General features: G+C 44.6%; 1 protein-coding gene across 1 annotated transcript; it reads left to right on the plus strand.

Annotated features, from left to right (window-relative positions):
• Positions 1-331: 331 nt before the first annotated feature.
• Positions 332-18362, plus strand: LOC134439944 (myotubularin-related protein 7-like). The gene is made up of 12 exons (XM_063189872.1): positions 332-449; positions 1497-1660; positions 3303-3431; positions 7363-7497; positions 8099-8231; positions 10014-10123; positions 11205-11330; positions 14960-15009; positions 15580-15780; positions 16336-16470; positions 16798-16924; positions 17940-18362. The coding sequence occupies exons 2-12, from the start codon at positions 1556-1558 to the stop codon at positions 18360-18362; spliced, it is 1674 nt and encodes a 557-aa protein (XP_063045942.1). The 5' UTR covers positions 332-449; positions 1497-1555.
• The last annotated feature ends 754 nt before the right edge of the window (positions 18363-19116 follow it).

Below are 19116 nucleotides of genomic sequence, written 5' to 3' on the forward strand. Positions count from 1 at the left end.
TTGATTTGCCTAAAAGGCTATATGTTGATTTGATTCCTTTTTATGCGTTTTATTCTTAATTCTAGTTTAAACTCGTTTTTTGTCCTATTGGTTTCATTGTACTTTAATGTACTTGAGAGTGTCCTTTGTCTTTTGTGTTCTCAATTGTCCCACCACTCTTGGCCAGAATTCCTGGATGTTGAGTTACTGTAATTCAGTGGGACATTCCTGATAATACAAGCGATAAAATAAAATGAAATGAAATGAAAATGAAAGAAATAAAATAAAATGAAATTCTTCCTCGTAGATCCTCTACAGTCTCATCTGTTTGGTGGAGCGGCAGCCACCTACAGATAACGGCTTTGCGATCCGAGTTCACTGCAAAAACTTCCAGGTGTTGCAGCTCATCTTCGCTGAGGAGCTGGAGTGTCATGAGGTGCATTCAGCCCTTGTGTGCCTCTCGCGGCCAGGTGAGCCCTCTTGTTTTAGCAGAGTGATTTTCAACAGGGGCGCTACAGCCCCCCCACGGGCAGTTTGGGAGCTGAGAAAGATACAACTTAGTGGGGGCAGGGCTCAGTTACCATTGCATTGGGCATTGGTCTATTTTATTTTTCATTACTAAGGGGACATTGGCAAGCTTATGATGAGGTCAAGGGGGCGTTTGTTCAAAAAAGGTTGAGAACCACTGTGCAGATGTAGCTGCAGTAATATGGTTAGGCAGGTGGTCTCAAGATCAGAGGGTTCCAGGGTTCGAATCCCACCCTTACCTCTCTGTGCTCCTGCATCCATGGTGTGGTTCCCCATGTGCACTTGAGCAAGGCACTTAAACCCAATATTGCTTCAGGGACTGTAACCAATAACTCTAAGACGCTTTGAATAAAAGCGTCAGCTAAGTGTGATGTAATGTTATGTAATACTGTACTGTCATAGGCCTAGGCTGGCATACTACTGTAAGGCTGTAGTACAATAAACTGCAGTTTTTACATCACAGTACAAGGTTATCTCCATCTCTCTCTCCCCTTGTGCATTTCCTGTCTCACTCTAACTATCCTGTCACCAATAAAGACAAAAAAGTTCCAAACAAACATCTTTTTTTAATAACAAAAAACAAGACGATAATCTTGTTACACTGTACTGTAGTAAGAATGAAATAGATTATGTGAGATTGCAGCTGTTTTGGTGCTGTATGGGATTTTAAAGAAGCACAGAGTGATCCCCAGTCTGACACATTTCTTTGTATGTAAGCTATCACTTTGACACACAGTGTGTTTCCCTCGTATCCTCATTGTAGTCATCACATCATCTCCTGATAACGGTGTCTGGTTCACAGTCAAGTGCTACTCTGCACATGCTACTCACTATTTCCTTGAATAGCTGTTGACATTCACACAACAGAAATGTTTCCGTTACCGTTGAAAAACAGGGACAATGCCGCATGCACAGCTTTTATACACATTATGTTACCTGTATCTTTTTTCCAACTGCATTTTTAACGGTGCATTTTCCATTCAATTCAGAGCGATATGAGGACCTCTACTGTTTCTCCTACAACCCCCCCAAGTCGGACAAAGAGGAGATGTCTTCGGCCAAATGGAAGTTTGTGGATGCGAAAAGTGATTACCAGAGAATGGGGATCCCCAATCACCTATGGCACACCACAAACACCAACCAGGACTACAGAGTTAGTACTGCACACCACAAACACCAACCAGAACTACAGAGTTAGTACTGCACACCACAAACACCAACCAGGACTACAGAGTTAGTACTGCACACCACAAACACCAACCAGAACTACAGAGTTAGTACTGCACACCACAAACACCAACCAGGACTACAGAGTTAGTACTGCACACCACAAACACCAACCAGGACTACAGAGTTAGTACTGCATACCAGCTCAACAACCTTTTTCATTCGAGGGGCCACTTCCAATTTTATGAAGTCCTCCAACGGCCGCACTATGAACACAAAGCAGGATTTAGCCCTGCACTTTTGGCCTATATTGAACAGACCCCTCCTTCACTAAGTTCCTGGAAGACATTACCGGTACTTAATTGTATTGTAAATGTAATTTCTATGATTTCTCTACGAAACATGTGATATTGAATGTGAAACTGCATACCATATATCTGGGGCTGGATAAGACAGTAAACGGCCCTTGAGACATAGGTTCCCTACCCCTGCTTTAAGGCAGTGGTGCTGTGAGGATGTAATGCCTGTAGTCATTTTTGCAGCGCCAATTGCAAAAGTCGTATTCAGAGTGGAATTTTACTCTACTGTCTCTCTAAGTGTTGAATGAATTAATACAATACTACTCATCTCTTGACATTATACAACAGCACTTCACTGCCCTGCTATGATTGCTTATGGTACACTTCATGTACCCTGGGCGAAAGCGACTGTTGACTCCGTCAAACAGTCTGGCAAAAGCCAAGAGGAGTCCGTCTCCGTGGAGGGTGGGAAATGGTCTGATCATTTAAATTCATTGGAGTGCCGAATTCAAATTAAAACACATATTGTGCTTTATTAGCATGACTGTTACGATATAGTGTCGCAAAAGCATACAAATAACAAAACAAGAGAGTGAATATAGTTAGCTTAACCAATCAGTAATGGACTTTCAACTCTCTCACTCTCAACTGTTTGCTGATTGGATAAACACTGAGTGAACCCGAGCTGGAGGCTTTTGCCAGACGATGTGCAGAGCCAAAATCTTTGGGTGGAGTACATAGGATGGCATTTCATGCACATACATTTCATGCATTGCACATACACTGTAGTTTACCCTTTTCTACTGCCGTGCATATACAGCAGTCTCCCTTTCACCACCGAAATTGAAGTAATAAAGGGCTTTCCCTCTCAGATAGTCACAAGAAGTCACTGTCTTGACATAGGCACTGGAGTATTTTCAAAGCTCCAAATAAACCATACAACATGATCAGCTTAAGGGTACCGACAGGGTCAGGGGTGGTTTGTAGTTCATGGCTGCAGCTGGGTCATCTTGGGCTTTGTACACTGTGTATACAGCATATAGTATATACTGTACATACATCGTCTCGTCTGCCTCTACATTGAGGTCACTCAGTTGGAACGGAATACTGCGTGTGTGTGCGCGTGTGTTTGTGTGCGCGTGTGTGTTTGTGTGCGCGCGCACATGTGTGTGTGTGTGTGCGTGCCTGCATGCGTGTGTGTGTGTGTAAGCTTGCGTCACGTATGTGTGTGTGTGTGTGCGTGTGTCTGTGTGTGTGTGTGTGTGCGTGCGTGTTTCTTGTGTACATGACCCGACCCCAGTAACCTCTCCTCTTGCTTTTGGTTTTCAGATGTGTGAAACGTATCCCAGTGACCTCTTGGTGCCCAAGTCGGCCACCCTACCAGTTATCGTCGGGAGTTCCAAGTTCCGCAGCCGAGGTCGCTTTCCCACGCTTTGCTACTACAGCAAAGAAACCCAAGTGAGTTGAGCAGAGTTGAGTTTTGAGTTGGACTGAACTGCAAAGCCGTTGTGTCAAGTTTTTTTAACACTACTACTATTACTACTACTCACAGGAAGTTCCCGGATATTTGGAAAGTCTTGACAAGTCTTCAGAGGTTAACTCAGTCCATCTGACAACCTAGAAATAACAACCTTTCAAGAAACAACCAAACATTTTGTTGTTGTTACATCTTCAAAATAGCATTTCCCCAAATTGTTTCAGTAGTTCATTAACTTGGATGAAACAGGCTGTTCTGAATTTGCTTTGTTGCCCCCCATAGGTTGTATTAACACAAATTAAATCTGAAGGAGCTGACCATCTCCCAACTGTGCGTGGGACAATTCCATTTCCAACCTCTAGGGCGAACAGAGTCACAAATTACTTAAGGGCAGGTTATGCTCTCTTTTGAGCCTCAACGCAGCTAGTCAACACAGTTGGTTTTGATTTTTGCTCCATTCTAGGTCTGCGCTATCCGTATCTGTCGCAACGGGAGGGGCAGCGAGATGATTGTTCAAACTCCCTTCAATACAAGGAGTAAACTAGATGTGTCTGTTGTCTTGTAGAAACATAGACTCGACGACAATGAAAATGAAACATTTGATATTTATGTCACGTGCATTCTTGATCGCACTAGCAGCCACCGCAGAAGTTTGGAACAAAGAAGTGGCTCATTTGTCGAGAATAGGTGCCACAAAGCAAAATGTTTCCTCGGAAACACTGTTCAACTGTCCCGATATATAACTTAAGCGTCGTAACTTGCAAGCGCACGTGTTGTCTTTGGTTCGTGTAAATAAATGAAACTAAGGACGGGCAACTTATTGAAATAAGAGCTCACAGTCCGTAGCCCGACGGAGGTTAGAACAAGGAAGTAGCTTTTTGTTCTCGAGGACAGAGCAGGCTGGTCGAGAGGACCAATCACAGCGGGTCCTGCTGGTTTAACTGCATCGCTTAACTGCGGGCAGTCACATTTTCAGGGGTGCACACCAAGTCACTGTGGAGGGGGGTAAAATAACTGCGTGGCTGTCTGCATCATGACGCAGTGAAGTTGGTTTCGGAGCATAAACCACCCTTTAGTGTTGCTTTGAATGGATGAAAATTCTGAGCAAGGACTGGACAAGGAGAAGGCAAAGGCCCTGTCCACTTTTTCTCACCTCATTCACTGTCAATTGTCAAAGGGAAATGCCTTTGAAAGTGAAAATTCTTGATGTTTTCAAACTTAAAAAGTGTCATGTACAAAATGCTCAATCGTAAAACAATGATATCTTATTTTATGGTATTAAGCCCCCTGCAGTGTGCAACACTGTGCAGGGGTACTTATTTTGATTTAAACAGTCCCCAGGGCTTGTGTTCGTGCAACAGTATGTCAAAGCCATTTCTTGGCCACCAATGCGCTTACATCCCCCTGTGGCAATGCTGACCAAAGGATAACCCGCCGTGTCGGAGGTCACAGCTAAAAAATGTCCACCCCTATATAAGATTAGAATCTTTTTTTAATGTCATTAATCATGGAATTACAAATGTCCACCATGGGCCCCCCTGTCAATGCTGACAACTTCCAGTTGTACGAACTGACTCTGCAAAATGTTGAAGGGCGGCAGCCCACCATTATACCATTATACAGTACAAGAACCTCCGGACCCACATTAGCGCACACACGCACGCGCACGCACGCACGCATGCACGCACGCATGCACGCACGCACGCACGCACGCACGCACGCACGCACGCACACACACACACACACACACACACACACACACACACACACACACACACACACACACACACAGGCGGATTACAATTCATGATTTGCTCCACTGGCTACATAAAGTGGTGGAGTGCAAGGTCAGGCCAGTCTCCCCAGTCTCCATAGTGTTGCCAGATTGGGCGCTTTCCCGCCCAATTGGGATGTTTTAGGATGTCCATCTGTGGGTAAAAAAAAGCGCATTGGGTGGGTTTTTCTGTAGATCTATGGCCATAGAAATCAATAGAATGTGGTTCAAATTGGACGGAACTTATTGCCTCCAGCCGACTTTTGAGTATTGTTTTGGCTGAAAATCCTCAGTCATATCTGGCAACCCTCTCCACAGACCCCTCATCATCATCATCATCCTGGCCAGGCCTGGTGCGTGGGATAAACACTGAGGCTCTGGCGCGATCCTCTCTTCCCCACAACCAAAGCTCCCCTCCTGGGCCCCACTTCTTGGCTTGCCCCCCCCCTCTCCCTCCCTCCCTCAGTCACCCTCACCATGGCCCTGCTGTGTTTTCATGTTCCCCTCCAGCTCTCAGACAGACACAGGCCAGTCAGTGTATGTTGAGTATATTATGCGTTTGACCCCCACCAGAAGACATTAGGGGGTGGCTTGACCCACTTTGGTGTCCTGGATGTTCCACAGAAATGCTTCACTATGCATATGTGTGCTATCAAGTATCTTGGTCATATCGGACACTTGGGGTACTTTGTTATCTGTGGCCAAGGTCAAATTCCCACGAAGCAAAAAAAAAAAGACAGTTTATCAGGAACACAGTGTCATCACATTTTTACGAGAAGAAATACTTTTCTATTTAAGGACCAACTGATGGAGGTCATTAACACAAACACATATATTTGGTTTATTTATTTGTTTTCCTCTCTGGTTTTGGCAGGGTTTTTACATACCACATTTATCCAGAGACACAACCACATTTCCACTGGTAATGAAACCATAATTGATGGTACACATGATGACTACAGTATGAGGTGTCATTTTTCTAGCATCTCAACCAAACACACTAAAGCTACTTTCAGACTTGTATGTAAAGAATTAACACATCATTTTTTCATTTTTTCATCATTTTTTCCTCTGACACATTCAACACCTCCAGGGAAACGGCAGAAGAGTTGGGCTGCATGATTATGGAAAAAAATCATAATCTCCATTATTTGGATCAGAATTGAAATCATGATTATTAATCACGATTATTGAACAACTGACATTTCTGCAGAACTTTCAAATGACAACATGAAATATAACCAAGACTGAATTATATAAGGGATGAACAAAATAAGACTGAATTGTAATAAGTGTGTAGAAGGCAAAAGCATGAAATTTAGGTGGACCTACAGATTTTTGGCCTGAAATACCAATCTGTCAGCATGTTCTGGTTTCAAGGACACTCAAAGGCCGGTCACTATTGCCACGATTAAATCCCGATTGATATCCCGATTTCGATATCACCATTAAATCATGGTTTTCGATTAATTTTGATTTATTGTGCAGCCCTACAGAAGAGTTCGCATTGTATTGACTGACTGACAGTTGGACGGAGACGGACCGTCTACAACCAACTAACTTGCTACTGTGTCGCTCCATGCGCCTAGGTCAATGCAGCATCAGGCTTAACCCCTTAGCGCAGCACTATGGCTCTCTGTAATGTCACAGCAATGTTGTTATGATGTAGTTAAGCATGTTCAGCAAGTGAATAGGGTCGCCGGCGACCCCTGCTGCAGTAAGAGGCTACATGGGTTCATTTCTCCACCAGGCTGCCATATTTTTTTTCAAGTCAGCTTTGTTCAAGTCAGCTTTTGTTCTCACTTTGTTCATATGCACAAGTCATACAAGGGAAATTAAATTGTGTTTCTCTCTATACCATGCCAAGACAGACATACACAGGACTGACATTTTACAGACTGACAAAGTGTAAGACAGGTTACAGTGATGGACTGGTAACAATAAGTGATTAATAATCAATACAATGCGCATTTAACATTGAACATTTAACATGTAGACAAAAGTAGGATATGCCGTAGCAGCCGGCCTCTCTCTGGCTTCAGTTACATATAATACCATATCTGTTACTATTGGAAATAAACCACTAAAACTCTTACACAGTGCACCTTTAAAGAAATGTTACATTTCTCCACCACCAGGCTGCCATATGCCGGAGCAGCCAGCCCCTCTCTGGCTTCAGTGCCCGCTGCCTGGAGGATGAACAGCTGCTGGAGGCCATCTTGAAGTCCAACCCGGGCAGCCAGTTCATGTACGTGGTGGACACCAGACCAAAGGTAGGCAACACACCCACCACTAATAGTTTGTAGTTTGTCTTAGTGCCATGCAGATATGCTTTTTAAAGGTGTGAGTTTTAGAGTAGAGTAGAGTGGAGTAACTTTATTGAGGGGATGTCCAGTGTACAACGCTATGGTTCATAGGCCACAACATTCTTAGACCGATCATTTCCACTCAGAAAAGTGAAAGTGAAAGCCCACCTGGGAAACTCCAACTCCCATTGTCATTGTGACACAGCACTCCACAGCACACAAGTGTTCACTGCACACAACAAAATTGCATTTTATGCCTCACCCGTGCAAGGGGGCAGCCCCCAATGGCGCCCCAAGGAAGCAGTGCTGCAGGACGGTACCATGTTCAGGGTACCTCAGTCATGGAGGAGGATGGGGGAGAGCATTGGTTAAGTACTCCCCCCACCTACCTGGCGGGTCGGGAGTCGAGTCGGCAATCTTTGGGCTACAAGTCTGCCGCCCCGACCGCTTACCCATGACTGCTTGTGTGTGCACTGGTGTATACCGGTACTGTATGTTGGGGGTGGGTCAGGGGGGGTACGTCATCTTCTGATGAGTGTAAATATATGGTTAAATTGTGTGTTTCCAGCTAAATGCGATGGCCAATCGGCCGGCGGGAAAGGGCTACGAGAACGAGGACAACTACGCAAACATCAGATTTCAGTTCATGGGCATCGAGAACATCCATGTCATGAGGAATAGCCAGCAAAGACTGTTGGAAGGTATTCGCACTTCACATTTTTTTCTATATGCTAATTCACTTTTTTTTAAAATGTGCAGTATTCAGTGGCTAACATACTTTTAATTTGAGGAGACACGAACTCTGCTAAAACTTTGTTGTTACCAGAAGGCCAACAATGTCCAAGTCATAACATATCACCAAAGACTCTCAGTAATGTTGCAGTGGCACTGCTTCTCTACGATTCAGCTCTTCATTTTTTGGTGCACGTCACACTCTTCCATCTGAGAACTGATGACTGAAGTACCGTACTCTGAAAAGCTGCACCTGCTGAAAAATAAACGTTCAAGATGTGCGGGCCCTCGCAATACTTTGTCATCCCTGAAGTTCTTGGCAGAAGCTACTGTACATGTTTTTTTCTCTCTCCTGACCAACTACTCCACCAGTCCAATCCAGTTTGTTCTTCTACTTGTACCTCCCCTGAACAATTTCCCATAATCCCCTTTGTTGTAAGATCAGGATACCGTGACGGTGGACCACCTATGGCTTTCATTCATTACACCGCAACTCTCCGCAACCAGGGGCAAATTTGTACCACCACGGGGGCATTTCTCAGTAAAATCTGTGGGGGGTTACAGTTGGGGGTGGGGGGGTGAATTTGGATCTCCATCTGGCTCTCATTTTTGGACTATTTTTGTTTCGTATAGAGGGGGGACATTTCAGTACCCGTTACTCTACTACAGCGAGTCAAGAGGAGAGGGCGTGAGAAGGACCTGATTGGCCATTTTTAAAAAAACAATCGCAGCCAGGGAGGCTGACACGGGGGTAAAAACAGGTCAGCTGTCCTGGGCCCGAGGGGAAAGACGGGCCCAGAATTCAGTCCACATTAAAAATGTGTTGGGTGGGGGAGTCCTTTGAAAGGACTTTGTCTTGGAACCAGCCAAAGCTGTCAGCGACTCCGATCACAGCCCTTCGCTGTAATAATTCTTTATCCCGCAGAGAGAAAAAATGGCAGTGGCTTTCTCTCATTTCATCAGGCCCCCCAATCCTCCCCTCCATACAGATCTTCCAAGAATAATAGACTGTGGGAAATTAACGGGAGTTACACTAAATGCTCAGGGGGGTTGAATGAACCTGTTCACCTGTGGTGCTTGGCGCGGCGTGGCGTCTGCCAGCAAGTGTGCCCTTTAGAACCGGTATCATTCTACTGTTGCAGTGTGTGTGTGTGTGTGTGTGTGTGTGTGTGTGTGTGTGTGTGTGTGTGTGTGTGTGTGTGTGTGTGTGTGTGTGTGTGTGTGTGTGTGTGTGTGTGTGTGTGTGTGTGTGTGTGAAAACCACTGGCACACCCTTCAAAGCCAATTCTTATATAACCTTATATAATTATATGTGGTCTTAATTCATCAGCGGTTACTCTTCTTTTGGATCACAAGATGACATAGAAATGATTGGGATGTCAAGCGTACAGTAACAGGACATTTGAAATGCACGAATGAATGGCACTCTCTATTTTAAAAAGCAATACATCTTTGTATGATAAAAAGTCAGCATCTTAAAAGTGTTCTATGTGACACACTTATTTTTCCTATGCTGCACGTTTTATGCAAAAAAATGGTCGTATTGTCATTTAAACATCTGTATTATGCACTTTGTCTCGGTTAGTAGTGGTCATTGATGTCACAGTATAGTAGTGATCTGTGTGAACCAGCCTGTCTGTGTCTCTCCTTAAGTTTGATTTGGACATGGCTGTTTGTTTAATAATAATGTTGCCCCGAGCGGGTACCACATATTACTTCTGAGGTAAGACCATTTTACTCCACCTCCACAGCGTCTGAGCCACAGTCTCTGTCCATGGCGGACTTCGTCTTAAGCCTGGAGAACTCTGGGTGGCTGAAGCACATTAAGGCCATCCTGCAGGCTGGGGTCTTCATCGCTAAGGTAAGTAAGATCTCATTTGCAGTAAGTCCAACATTTAAGACCTTTAATGAAGCAACTCCGAAGACGTCAGAATGGATCTATGGGTGGTCATCAGATCTAGAAAGTCAAAGAATGCGCGCACATCAGTGGCACAGGTGCTGGACCAAACGTAAGATAACTGAAAAGAAAATAAAGGTTTGCAACACTGTTAAATGCTCCCTTTATTTTCTTTTGGTCATCAGATCTAGCCTGACTCTCGCCAGACTTTTGTGTATTTCCACTCTGCTTCATGAGCTCACACTACGAGGGTCTGGAGGACCTACGGATTTGCCCTGCTCTTGAACCAAAATGCAGTAGAACCAATCAGGGGTACATTTCTCGAAACCAAAGTTGCTAACGCCGTTAGCTACTTTGTTGTTTCCAATGCAATTTCCCATTGGCAACTCCCCAAGTTGCTAGCTGCTAACAACTATGTGTTTGAGAAACAAACCCCAGGATTGTGTGATTTTCAGAGATGTAGTCAACATTTAAACGTAGAGGACATTAAACATGTCAGACAACTGTTTTCCCAATTACATGCAAGGAATTTTTTATATTTTTTTATAACCCAGCCTTCGCAGACCTACCCTATGCCTATGGCATAGCTCCAGATGAATGTTTGTAGAGCCAGGTGGAATCCATTGATCTGGCAAGAGTCAGGTTATGTCATATCTGCTCTTATTATGTAAACTGTCTCTGCATGTGTAATGAAGAGGAACATAATGGCCCCACCAGGATTCAAACCTGGGCCTAAAAGGCACCAAACTGGGCCTCTGACTTGTTCTTGTTCTACGCCAAAGAGCCAGGCATAACAGTCAGAGTGTACCTACAAATCTAGTGATGGTCAAACCATCACAGCATGTGTATACGTATTTATATATACAGTATATATGTATACTCTATTTTGTATGTGTGTGTGTGTGTGTGTGTGTGTGTGTGTGTGTGTGTGTGTGTGTGTGTGCGTGCGTGTGTGTGTGTGTGCGTGCGTGCGTGCGTGCGTGCGTGCGTGTGTGTGTGTGTGTGTGTGTGTGTGCGTGCGTGTGCGCGTGCGTGTGTGTTTCAGGCTGTGGCAGTGGAAGGTGTGAGTGTCTTGGTCCACTGCTCGGACGGTTGGGACCGCACGTCTCAGGTGTGCTCAGTGGCCAGTCTTCTCCTGGACCCCTTCTACAGGACCCTGAAGGGATTCATGGTAGCTATCACATCACCATGAAACGTTTTGTTTTTAAAGTATTTTTCTGGGCTTTTTCTACCTTTATTATGATTGGATAGTGAAGTTGCAACAGGAAATTAGCAGGAAGAGAGAGACGGCAAGGATTTGGCAAATGACCTCGGGCCGGAATCAAACCGGGGTTGCCAGTGTAGCAATTGAGTGCCCAGCCGAATGATCCATGGCTGGGCCTACTATTCACGTTTTATGTGGAACTGTTTATCATGGTACTAAAATTAACATTGCAGGACTACAAAAAGTGAATATTGTCAGTCTTTCAAACCAAGGTGAGAGTCTGGTAAAACTCACCAAGCCATCTTTGCTGACTTTGTGTAAAACCCATGAATATAACCTATGATGAATATGTGGAATTGGAATAGGAATTAAAGCGTATGCAAGTTCACTATTTTACACTTAAGGTGTATACTCAACTCACATGCTGCTGACCAAAGAAATTTCAGTTAATGTCGTTTGCCACTTTGTTAATAAAAGTGTATGTGTTTTAGGGATGATTGTTCCTGTGCTCCTGCTACACTTAAGCCAATGTAGAGGTGGTGTAATGCCATCCACTGATAGGGAAAGTTCTTAGATCACCAAAATATCTTCTAGTGATCACAAACTATCTGAAAACAGGGTTTTAAAGCTGCACTGTGTAGGGTGGTGGACAGAGTAGGTATTGCAGCTATGCTGCTTATTGCCAAATTTGACCTTTTCGTGAATATGTACTAAACAATAAACTATTAATTAGTAATAAATATTTACTCTTATGATCAAAGTACAGCTTTACAGCTAAAAAAATCTATTTCTGGAATATCGAAATGGCGGACACAAAGAAGATCCACCTTTTCATGTATGAAAAGTATAATTTTCTGAGTCCTAATGGATACTTAGAATTTGATGGTGGTGGTAAGTATTTGGGGGGAAAAGGTAACATTAATGAATGGGCAGCATTAATTCTGGAAAGAAACTGCTAAAACCATTACACAGTGTACACATCAAGTGTAAAATAGTGAAGTTACCCTTTAGCACAAGGGTTTCTTTGGGACAAGGCCTTATTATAAAGGGGGTCACTAGGTGAGTTGGCTTTGTTTGAGCTTGCTGCTCTTACATCACAGCACCGTACGTAAACGAGGTCAACTGCTGCATGGTACAGTATGTGTTTGCCTTGCAGTCAGGGCCGTATTAACGCACAGGCTAGATATGGCTGCAGCCTAGGGGCCTCCACCTGCCAGGGGAGGCCCTGATGCAGAATTGAGAGAAGATGCAAAATGTAAAAAATGATCTGTCCTGCTGAGTACAGATGGTTAATCCCTAGCTTTTAATTATGACTAACACTATGTACATTTGTGGCGAAATTTGCCTGACAGGGGGGCCCACAGCAACCTGCAGCCTAGGGGCCCCAGGCCATCTTAGTATGGCCATGGTTGCAGTCACCCCCGACTGAGAAATGTGTGCACATAAAAAGTCAAAAGTGTGAAACATTTCAAGTTAGAAGGTGCGATTTCAAAGTCTGCGATGTCTTAAGGCCACATGCCAGTGACTCTCTTTAAAGTTTAAACACTCACCAGACCTGCTGAACAAGTTGTTATCACATAATTACCTCATAGCACATAACGTTTTGTGCATTCATAACGGCTTTCATGCTCTCTGTGTATGTGCTCAATGATCATTGTCTTGGACATTTGTGTTCTGTAATCAACTGGCTGTGATTGTCTGAGTTGTTAATCTTAGGCATTTATTAAAGGGACACTCCACCCATTTGCATTAGGCTTTCCATTGCTAGACACCCAGTCATACTTTTGAATGGTCATGCAACACTCTACCAATTCCCTCTGAGACAGGAGAAATCCAGATTTACCTCCTAACACTTCCTCCTATAATGATGTAAAAATCGTCATTTTGCATCATTGTAGGAGGAAGTGTGAGAGAGGTGGATTTCTGTTGAAGCTACAAGCCTTTTTCCCACCCTTTCAACCCCGCCCATAGGGGGTTGGACCTAATGCGCTAACAGACCTATCGCAGATCAGTGTGCCAGTGCTTTTGATATCACTGGCATTGAGGCTCCAGTAAGTAGGTGCGATCGAGATGTGTCAACGCATGTATGCGCATTTAGACAGCAATGCACCCTGGGTGGAAAATGCTGCATGACGGTTAGATTTCCTGTCAAACTTTGAAATTTCGTCGATGTTGCGTTGACGAGGTGACATGTCACATGGTGTCAAACTATCGCGGGATGAATGCGGCTGCAGTCAGATCTTGCAACCTCTGCAGTTGCTTATCCCCTTCAACGCTCGTCTGCGGACTGCCTCTGAGGTCACGCGCCCATGAACTGTTGGTCAACAACTCACTCACGTGTGTATATGGGTCTTGTCTCACACCTCTACACAAGTTTGCGCAGGTCCCCACTTCAGCTCCTCCTCACTGCCTGTCCCCCCACTCCTCACACGTGGTGTGTTAGTAGAGCAAACCGGTGCGAGATCATCGTCTTGTTCATATTTGTGGCCGACTGTAAATGCGCTGTATTTAATAACACCCACATCGTGACAACAAGTTCTTGCTCACGCCCTTCGTCAATGTTGATCGACAGCAACAAAGTCGTATGGGGCTAGTCACTGGCAGAGCTGCCTGGGTGTGGCCTGTGGAACTTGAGCATTGCAATGCATTATGGGGATTGTTGTCACAAATCCACAAGCACTAAAAAGTCATTTTCTGCCTTTTCTCGGCCAAGAAGGCACCAAATTAGAAATTTATGCTACTATTCTACTACATATATGACCCACTTTCAATACATATTCATGTCTCCACCGGTGGAATGCCCCTTTAAAGAAAAGAAGCAAAACTAATTCTCAATTGTTGAGATGCTGACATGTCATGAACTTCAAACTATTTTTAAAATATATGTTTTTTGGCTTTTTATGCCTTTAGCCTACTTTGAGAGGACAGTCAAGAGAGGGACAGGAAATGAGTGGGGAGAGAGAATGGGAAATTGATGGTAAATGCAGCAATCGAACCTGGGTCGCCGATATAGAGGCCCAGTGCCCTGCCTATACCATTAAGCCACGGTGGGGTCAAGTTCAGACAAATTTGACTTGTACCTCTCAAACAGCTCCTTGACCTCTGGTGTAAATGAACAAAGACCAACAAAGAAGTCCGATGACCTGTGGTGGCCTAGACAGGAAAGCAATGGTGGTTGTTGTTGGGAGGGTTGGGGTTGGGGTTGGGGAGGCTTTCCGCTTTGGTTATGGGGCTTGCAGCTTTGATCAGAGGGACTTAAGTCTGTCTTGTCTTTCTGTCTGGGCCATCGCCAAGAAGCCATCTGCCCTGCCGGGAGAATTACTGCGGCAGCGAAGACCCACTTTTTTCCAGAATCGTCTCCCGGTTTCCCAGAACAGAGAAAACGCTACAAATGAGGTGAAATAGTTTGTAAGGTAGCAACCTCACGGTAGAGATTAGGGCCTCGTCTTGGAATCCGGGCTTTCGCGAGTATTACATTTCCTGTCTCTCAAACGTCAGAGGAATTTGGGTTTCATTTAAAAAGACCCCGTTCACCCCGTTCGCCTTTTGTCTTAAGAATGCAGCCAAGGTGATCTGGCTTTTCTCTCTGTCTGCAGGTGCTGCTTGAAAAGGACTGGGTCTCGTTCGGGTACAAATTTTCCCACAGGTGAGCACAGAGTGTATATCAGTTGCCAGTCATTACAGTACAGTGTTTGGTGGTCCAGAATTCAGTATCACATGCGAAACCCCGCACTTGCCCTTTATCCTTGCATGGCCGTATGCAGATGGAGTTAAAGGTGCACTGTGCAGGATGGTGGCCAGAGTAGGTATTGCAACTATGCTGCTCATTGAAACTGTCTGAGCTGTCTGCTGCCAAATCTGTACTGCCGTTTCAGCAGTAGCACACGTCAGGGTGACGCAATGACAGTGAGTGCCACTATTGTATGGATTTTTTGTTTGTTTGTTTGAGTGGACTCTCTAAAAAGCATATCAACCACAAATTACTAATCAATGTATGGACATTAAATGCCGTTCCTCCACTCGACGTCTGAGCCCCCCCCCAAAAAAACCCTCTTTTGCCCCATACATACACTGGTGTGGCCATACCCAAGGTGATGCCAAAGTGCTGAAGTGTTTGAGAGTAAAGCCTGCTCCAAGCTGAAAATTTGACATTATATACTGTGTATGCCAATGAGCCTAATCGTTCTGTGTACCTGTCCGTACCGTACATACACAGGTGTGGCCACACCCAGGGCGATGCCAAAGAGGTGGCGCCGGTCATCGACCAGTTCCTGGAGGTGGTGTGGCAGCTGTCGGAGCAGTTCCCCTGTGCCTTCGAGTACAACGAGAGGTTCCTCATCTCCCTGCACCACCACATCTACACCTGCCAGTACGGCAACTTCATCTGCAACAGCCAGAAGGAGAGACGAGAACAGAGGTGACAGTTTTTTTTTTCCAAATAAATATATATACGGTATATATATATTTTTTAAACAAGACGTAGCCCCATAATGCATAGTGCACAACGTTCTACCCGTGGAACGCTGTAGTAGTCGTTGAAAAGACTTGACCACCATAATACTACGCTACTAGGACATTGCACAGTGCATTTAGTAATGCATTACAACCTGTTAATTGGCATTCTGGTCACATCAACTTTATAACAGGGGCCATGTCTTACTGGGTTAAAGGTTATTCCACAGCACAATATCCTATGCTGCTGTCAGCCATTACTATGTCTCCCGTTATACATTGCTTACAACAGCAACACACACACACAAATATTATTTTGATTTTTAGAAAATGATTTCAAGGCCCTTGGAATACCCTCACAGTTTTAGAATCACTGCCCAAGAGCATCTTCATATTGTAGATCGCGACAGAAACCCAAATCAGCCCAGAATTGGAATACATTACGCTTTTCTAAATTTCCACTGCGTGCCAATATGTACTGTTGTTTTACACTGTGTCATGTTAATGGGTTTTTTTTTAGAATTCAGGAGCAGACTCACTCCATTTGGCCGTATCTCTGGGAGAACAGATCTGAGTTCATGAACCCCCTCTATCGACCAGACCGCCGGCCGTCGCAGGGCGTTCTGTGGCCAAACACCGCCCCCCACTGCTTCAAGTACGTATGAACAGGCAGCAGAGACAACTACTACATGTAGTACATTTACTTGATAATGGTCAGATTATAATCAGTCAGGATGAAAAGCCACCCAAAATGAAACACAATGAAATACAATACAACACAACACAACACAACACAATAACCATATATAACTATAATGTTTTTTCACCTATCATACTGTCCTACCACTTGTAAAATTGCAAAGAGCAAATGAACACATTTTTACATATTATCGCCACCAAATCGGATTATTCTGTAAGACAATAAACTATGGTTTTGTTTGCATTTATGCTTATTTATTTTGTTTGTTGTTGTGTGCTGTAGATTCTGGAGAGGCCTATACAACCGCTTTGACAAGGGCGTCCATCCGCGGCAGTCTGCCCAGGATTGCCTGCTGGCCATCAGGGAGGAGTCCCAGCAGCTGGAGAGGGAGATGAAGTCACATGAACAGGTCAGCAGGAGTTAGAATTGGAGTAGTGCCATAGTTAGGCGAACAGGTAAGCAGGAGTTAGCTAGCCTGGCTTTCGAGATTGGAAATCCCCTTGATACCATACGTATAGCCGGCAGGCGTGTGCCATGTGCGATACACCCCTTTTGGGGGGAAACATTGGGGGATAAGGCAATGCAAAGTAACTGGTTGTTCACCCTCAACATGCCGAAGTCGTGTTGTGTGGTCGGCTGTTCAAAGGCCGACAGGCAAAACAGCCGTGGCTGAAGTATGGACTGTGTTAATTTAGGCTAGCCAATGTTGCATGTAAGCTAATGAGACATTCATTTGTTTTCCCCCAAAAAGGGGCCGGACCGTTCAGTCACAAGCAAAGTACCCGGATGGCCGGTTACACGTATATTGTCCGGCCAGGCAAACCATAGACAACATGTTTGAGCCGATGATAACGCACCGGTTCAGTTAAAAAGCAACGCCGAAGGTGTTTCATCACTAGGACAAAAGGGCCAAACGTATCCATTTAAAAAAAAAACGATCAATACGTTTGAACAATGTCTCATTTCAGTGATATGCTTCCCATACCCTGAAAATATCCAGAGGGGGATTTTCCATTAGTCAAACCTAAGCAATTGTCGAGGGCTCCAACCAAATCTTCCCTCCATAGGGGGCCCAACGCGGTAAACACACAAAAAAGTAGGCTTGACCTTAATTTGTCACTTATGTTAAGTAATCAAAGATGAATAAATACATGAATAAATGAAACACTAAAATAGCTCAACAACTGAATTTTATAATACATGGGGCATCATGTTTATATTTTGCCCAGGGCCCCAAAATGGCTAGATTCGGCATAATAATATCCAAGCTGGAAAAGAAGCAAGGCACGGCCATTTGAGCTTTCTATATGGACGTGGCTTATGGAGCACTGGCAGTGTATTTATCTGCAATACCAAAGCCACAGTTATTTCCTATCATTTCATAAAATCATTTCAGCTGTTTACTTGTTTCCTCCTCCATACAGAAAATCGCCAAGCTGGAGAAAGAGCGAGGCACGGCGACGTACCCCAAGAGGAGGTCGCTGGTGTCCAGCAGCTCGGGCGTCTGGGACCCTTCCGACCTGGAACTGGAGCTGGACCTGCACCAGATGGACCAGTTGCGTGGCGCTGCAGGCACGCGCTCCTCATTCCCCCTTGTCAGCTTCGGCCAGCAGGTGGCGCCAGACGGGACGCTGGTGACCCCAAGCAGAGACAGAGACAGAGACAGCATCACCAGCAGTAGCAAGGGCTCCAACCTGGACCTGTCTACCCACGGCAAGCAGCAGGGCTCTGGGGTGGCTAGCGTTGACCTGGCCTGTCTACTGTCTGGTGGTGGTGGTGAGGGCATACCCAGTGACAACATGATCAAGAGCCCGGATCTGCTGGAAGCTATCTTCTCTGTTGCCTAAGATCAGAGGTGTCTATACCGGGTTCAGAAAGTAAAATCTTAATTGCGCCACAAATTTGATCCATTCATCTCTGAATCCGCTGATGGATCGTAATGAGCACTCGAGACAAGGAGACCAGTTTCTCAGTTAAAGCAATACTGTACCACTTTTCGAAATAAGCTCATATTACACCTCTCCTTGAATTAAATGATTGGGTTTCACCTTTCTTCTGTACTTCAAGCCATTCTCGGAGTATGGCAGTGCAAATTTTACAAACAACATATCATACTCTGACAACAGTTGAAAGTAGAGTAGGAGGGCAAAGCAAAATCATTTAACTCAAGGAGAGGTGTAATATAAGCTTCTTCCAAAAAATGGTACAGTATCGCTTTAAGTCACTTGCGCTGTGGCAGGATTCTTACATCTGAACTGGATTTTTGACACCTCTGCTCCAGATCCATTCCTCACTGTAGGTTAAATTGTGTTAATCAGTGTTAATCTAACACTTCAAGTCAAATTTAACACTCTGCTACTAAGTCTACCCTTACTCTCTGGGTGTTGTATTAGAACTTTAAAGTCTACTCCCTTGGTCTCCAAACAACGGCCCTTGGGCCAAATCCGGCCCGGGCATGGCAAACATTTGGCCCGCCATGAGGTCAGAACAAATGAAAACATAAATGTGTGTGGGGTTTTTTTAATCACTAAAACTTCAGTGGGTCATATCTCTCCAAAGCATTAACAGAGAGTTAGATTTTATGCTAACAGTCACATTACA

Source organism: Engraulis encrasicolus, chromosome 23, assembly GCF_034702125.1.
Source record: "Engraulis encrasicolus isolate BLACKSEA-1 chromosome 23, IST_EnEncr_1.0, whole genome shotgun sequence".
Lineage (NCBI taxonomy): Eukaryota > Metazoa > Chordata > Actinopteri > Clupeiformes > Engraulidae > Engraulis > Engraulis encrasicolus.

What these genes read in the sequence shown, in the direction of transcription:
- LOC134439944 (XM_063189872.1), top strand. Translation starts at nt 1,556, where the DNA reads ATGTCTTCGGCCAAATGGAAGTTTGTGGATGCGAAAAGTGATTACCAG. An exon ending in ACACCAACCAGGACTACAGA is followed by an intron (nt 1,661 to 3,302) that starts GTTAGTACTGCA and finishes TTTGGTTTTCAG; the next exon opens with ATGTGTGAAACGTATCCCAG. An exon ending in GGGTACAAATTTTCCCACAG is followed by an intron (nt 15,010 to 15,579) that starts GTGAGCACAGAG and finishes GTACATACACAG; the next exon opens with GTGTGGCCACACCCAGGGCG.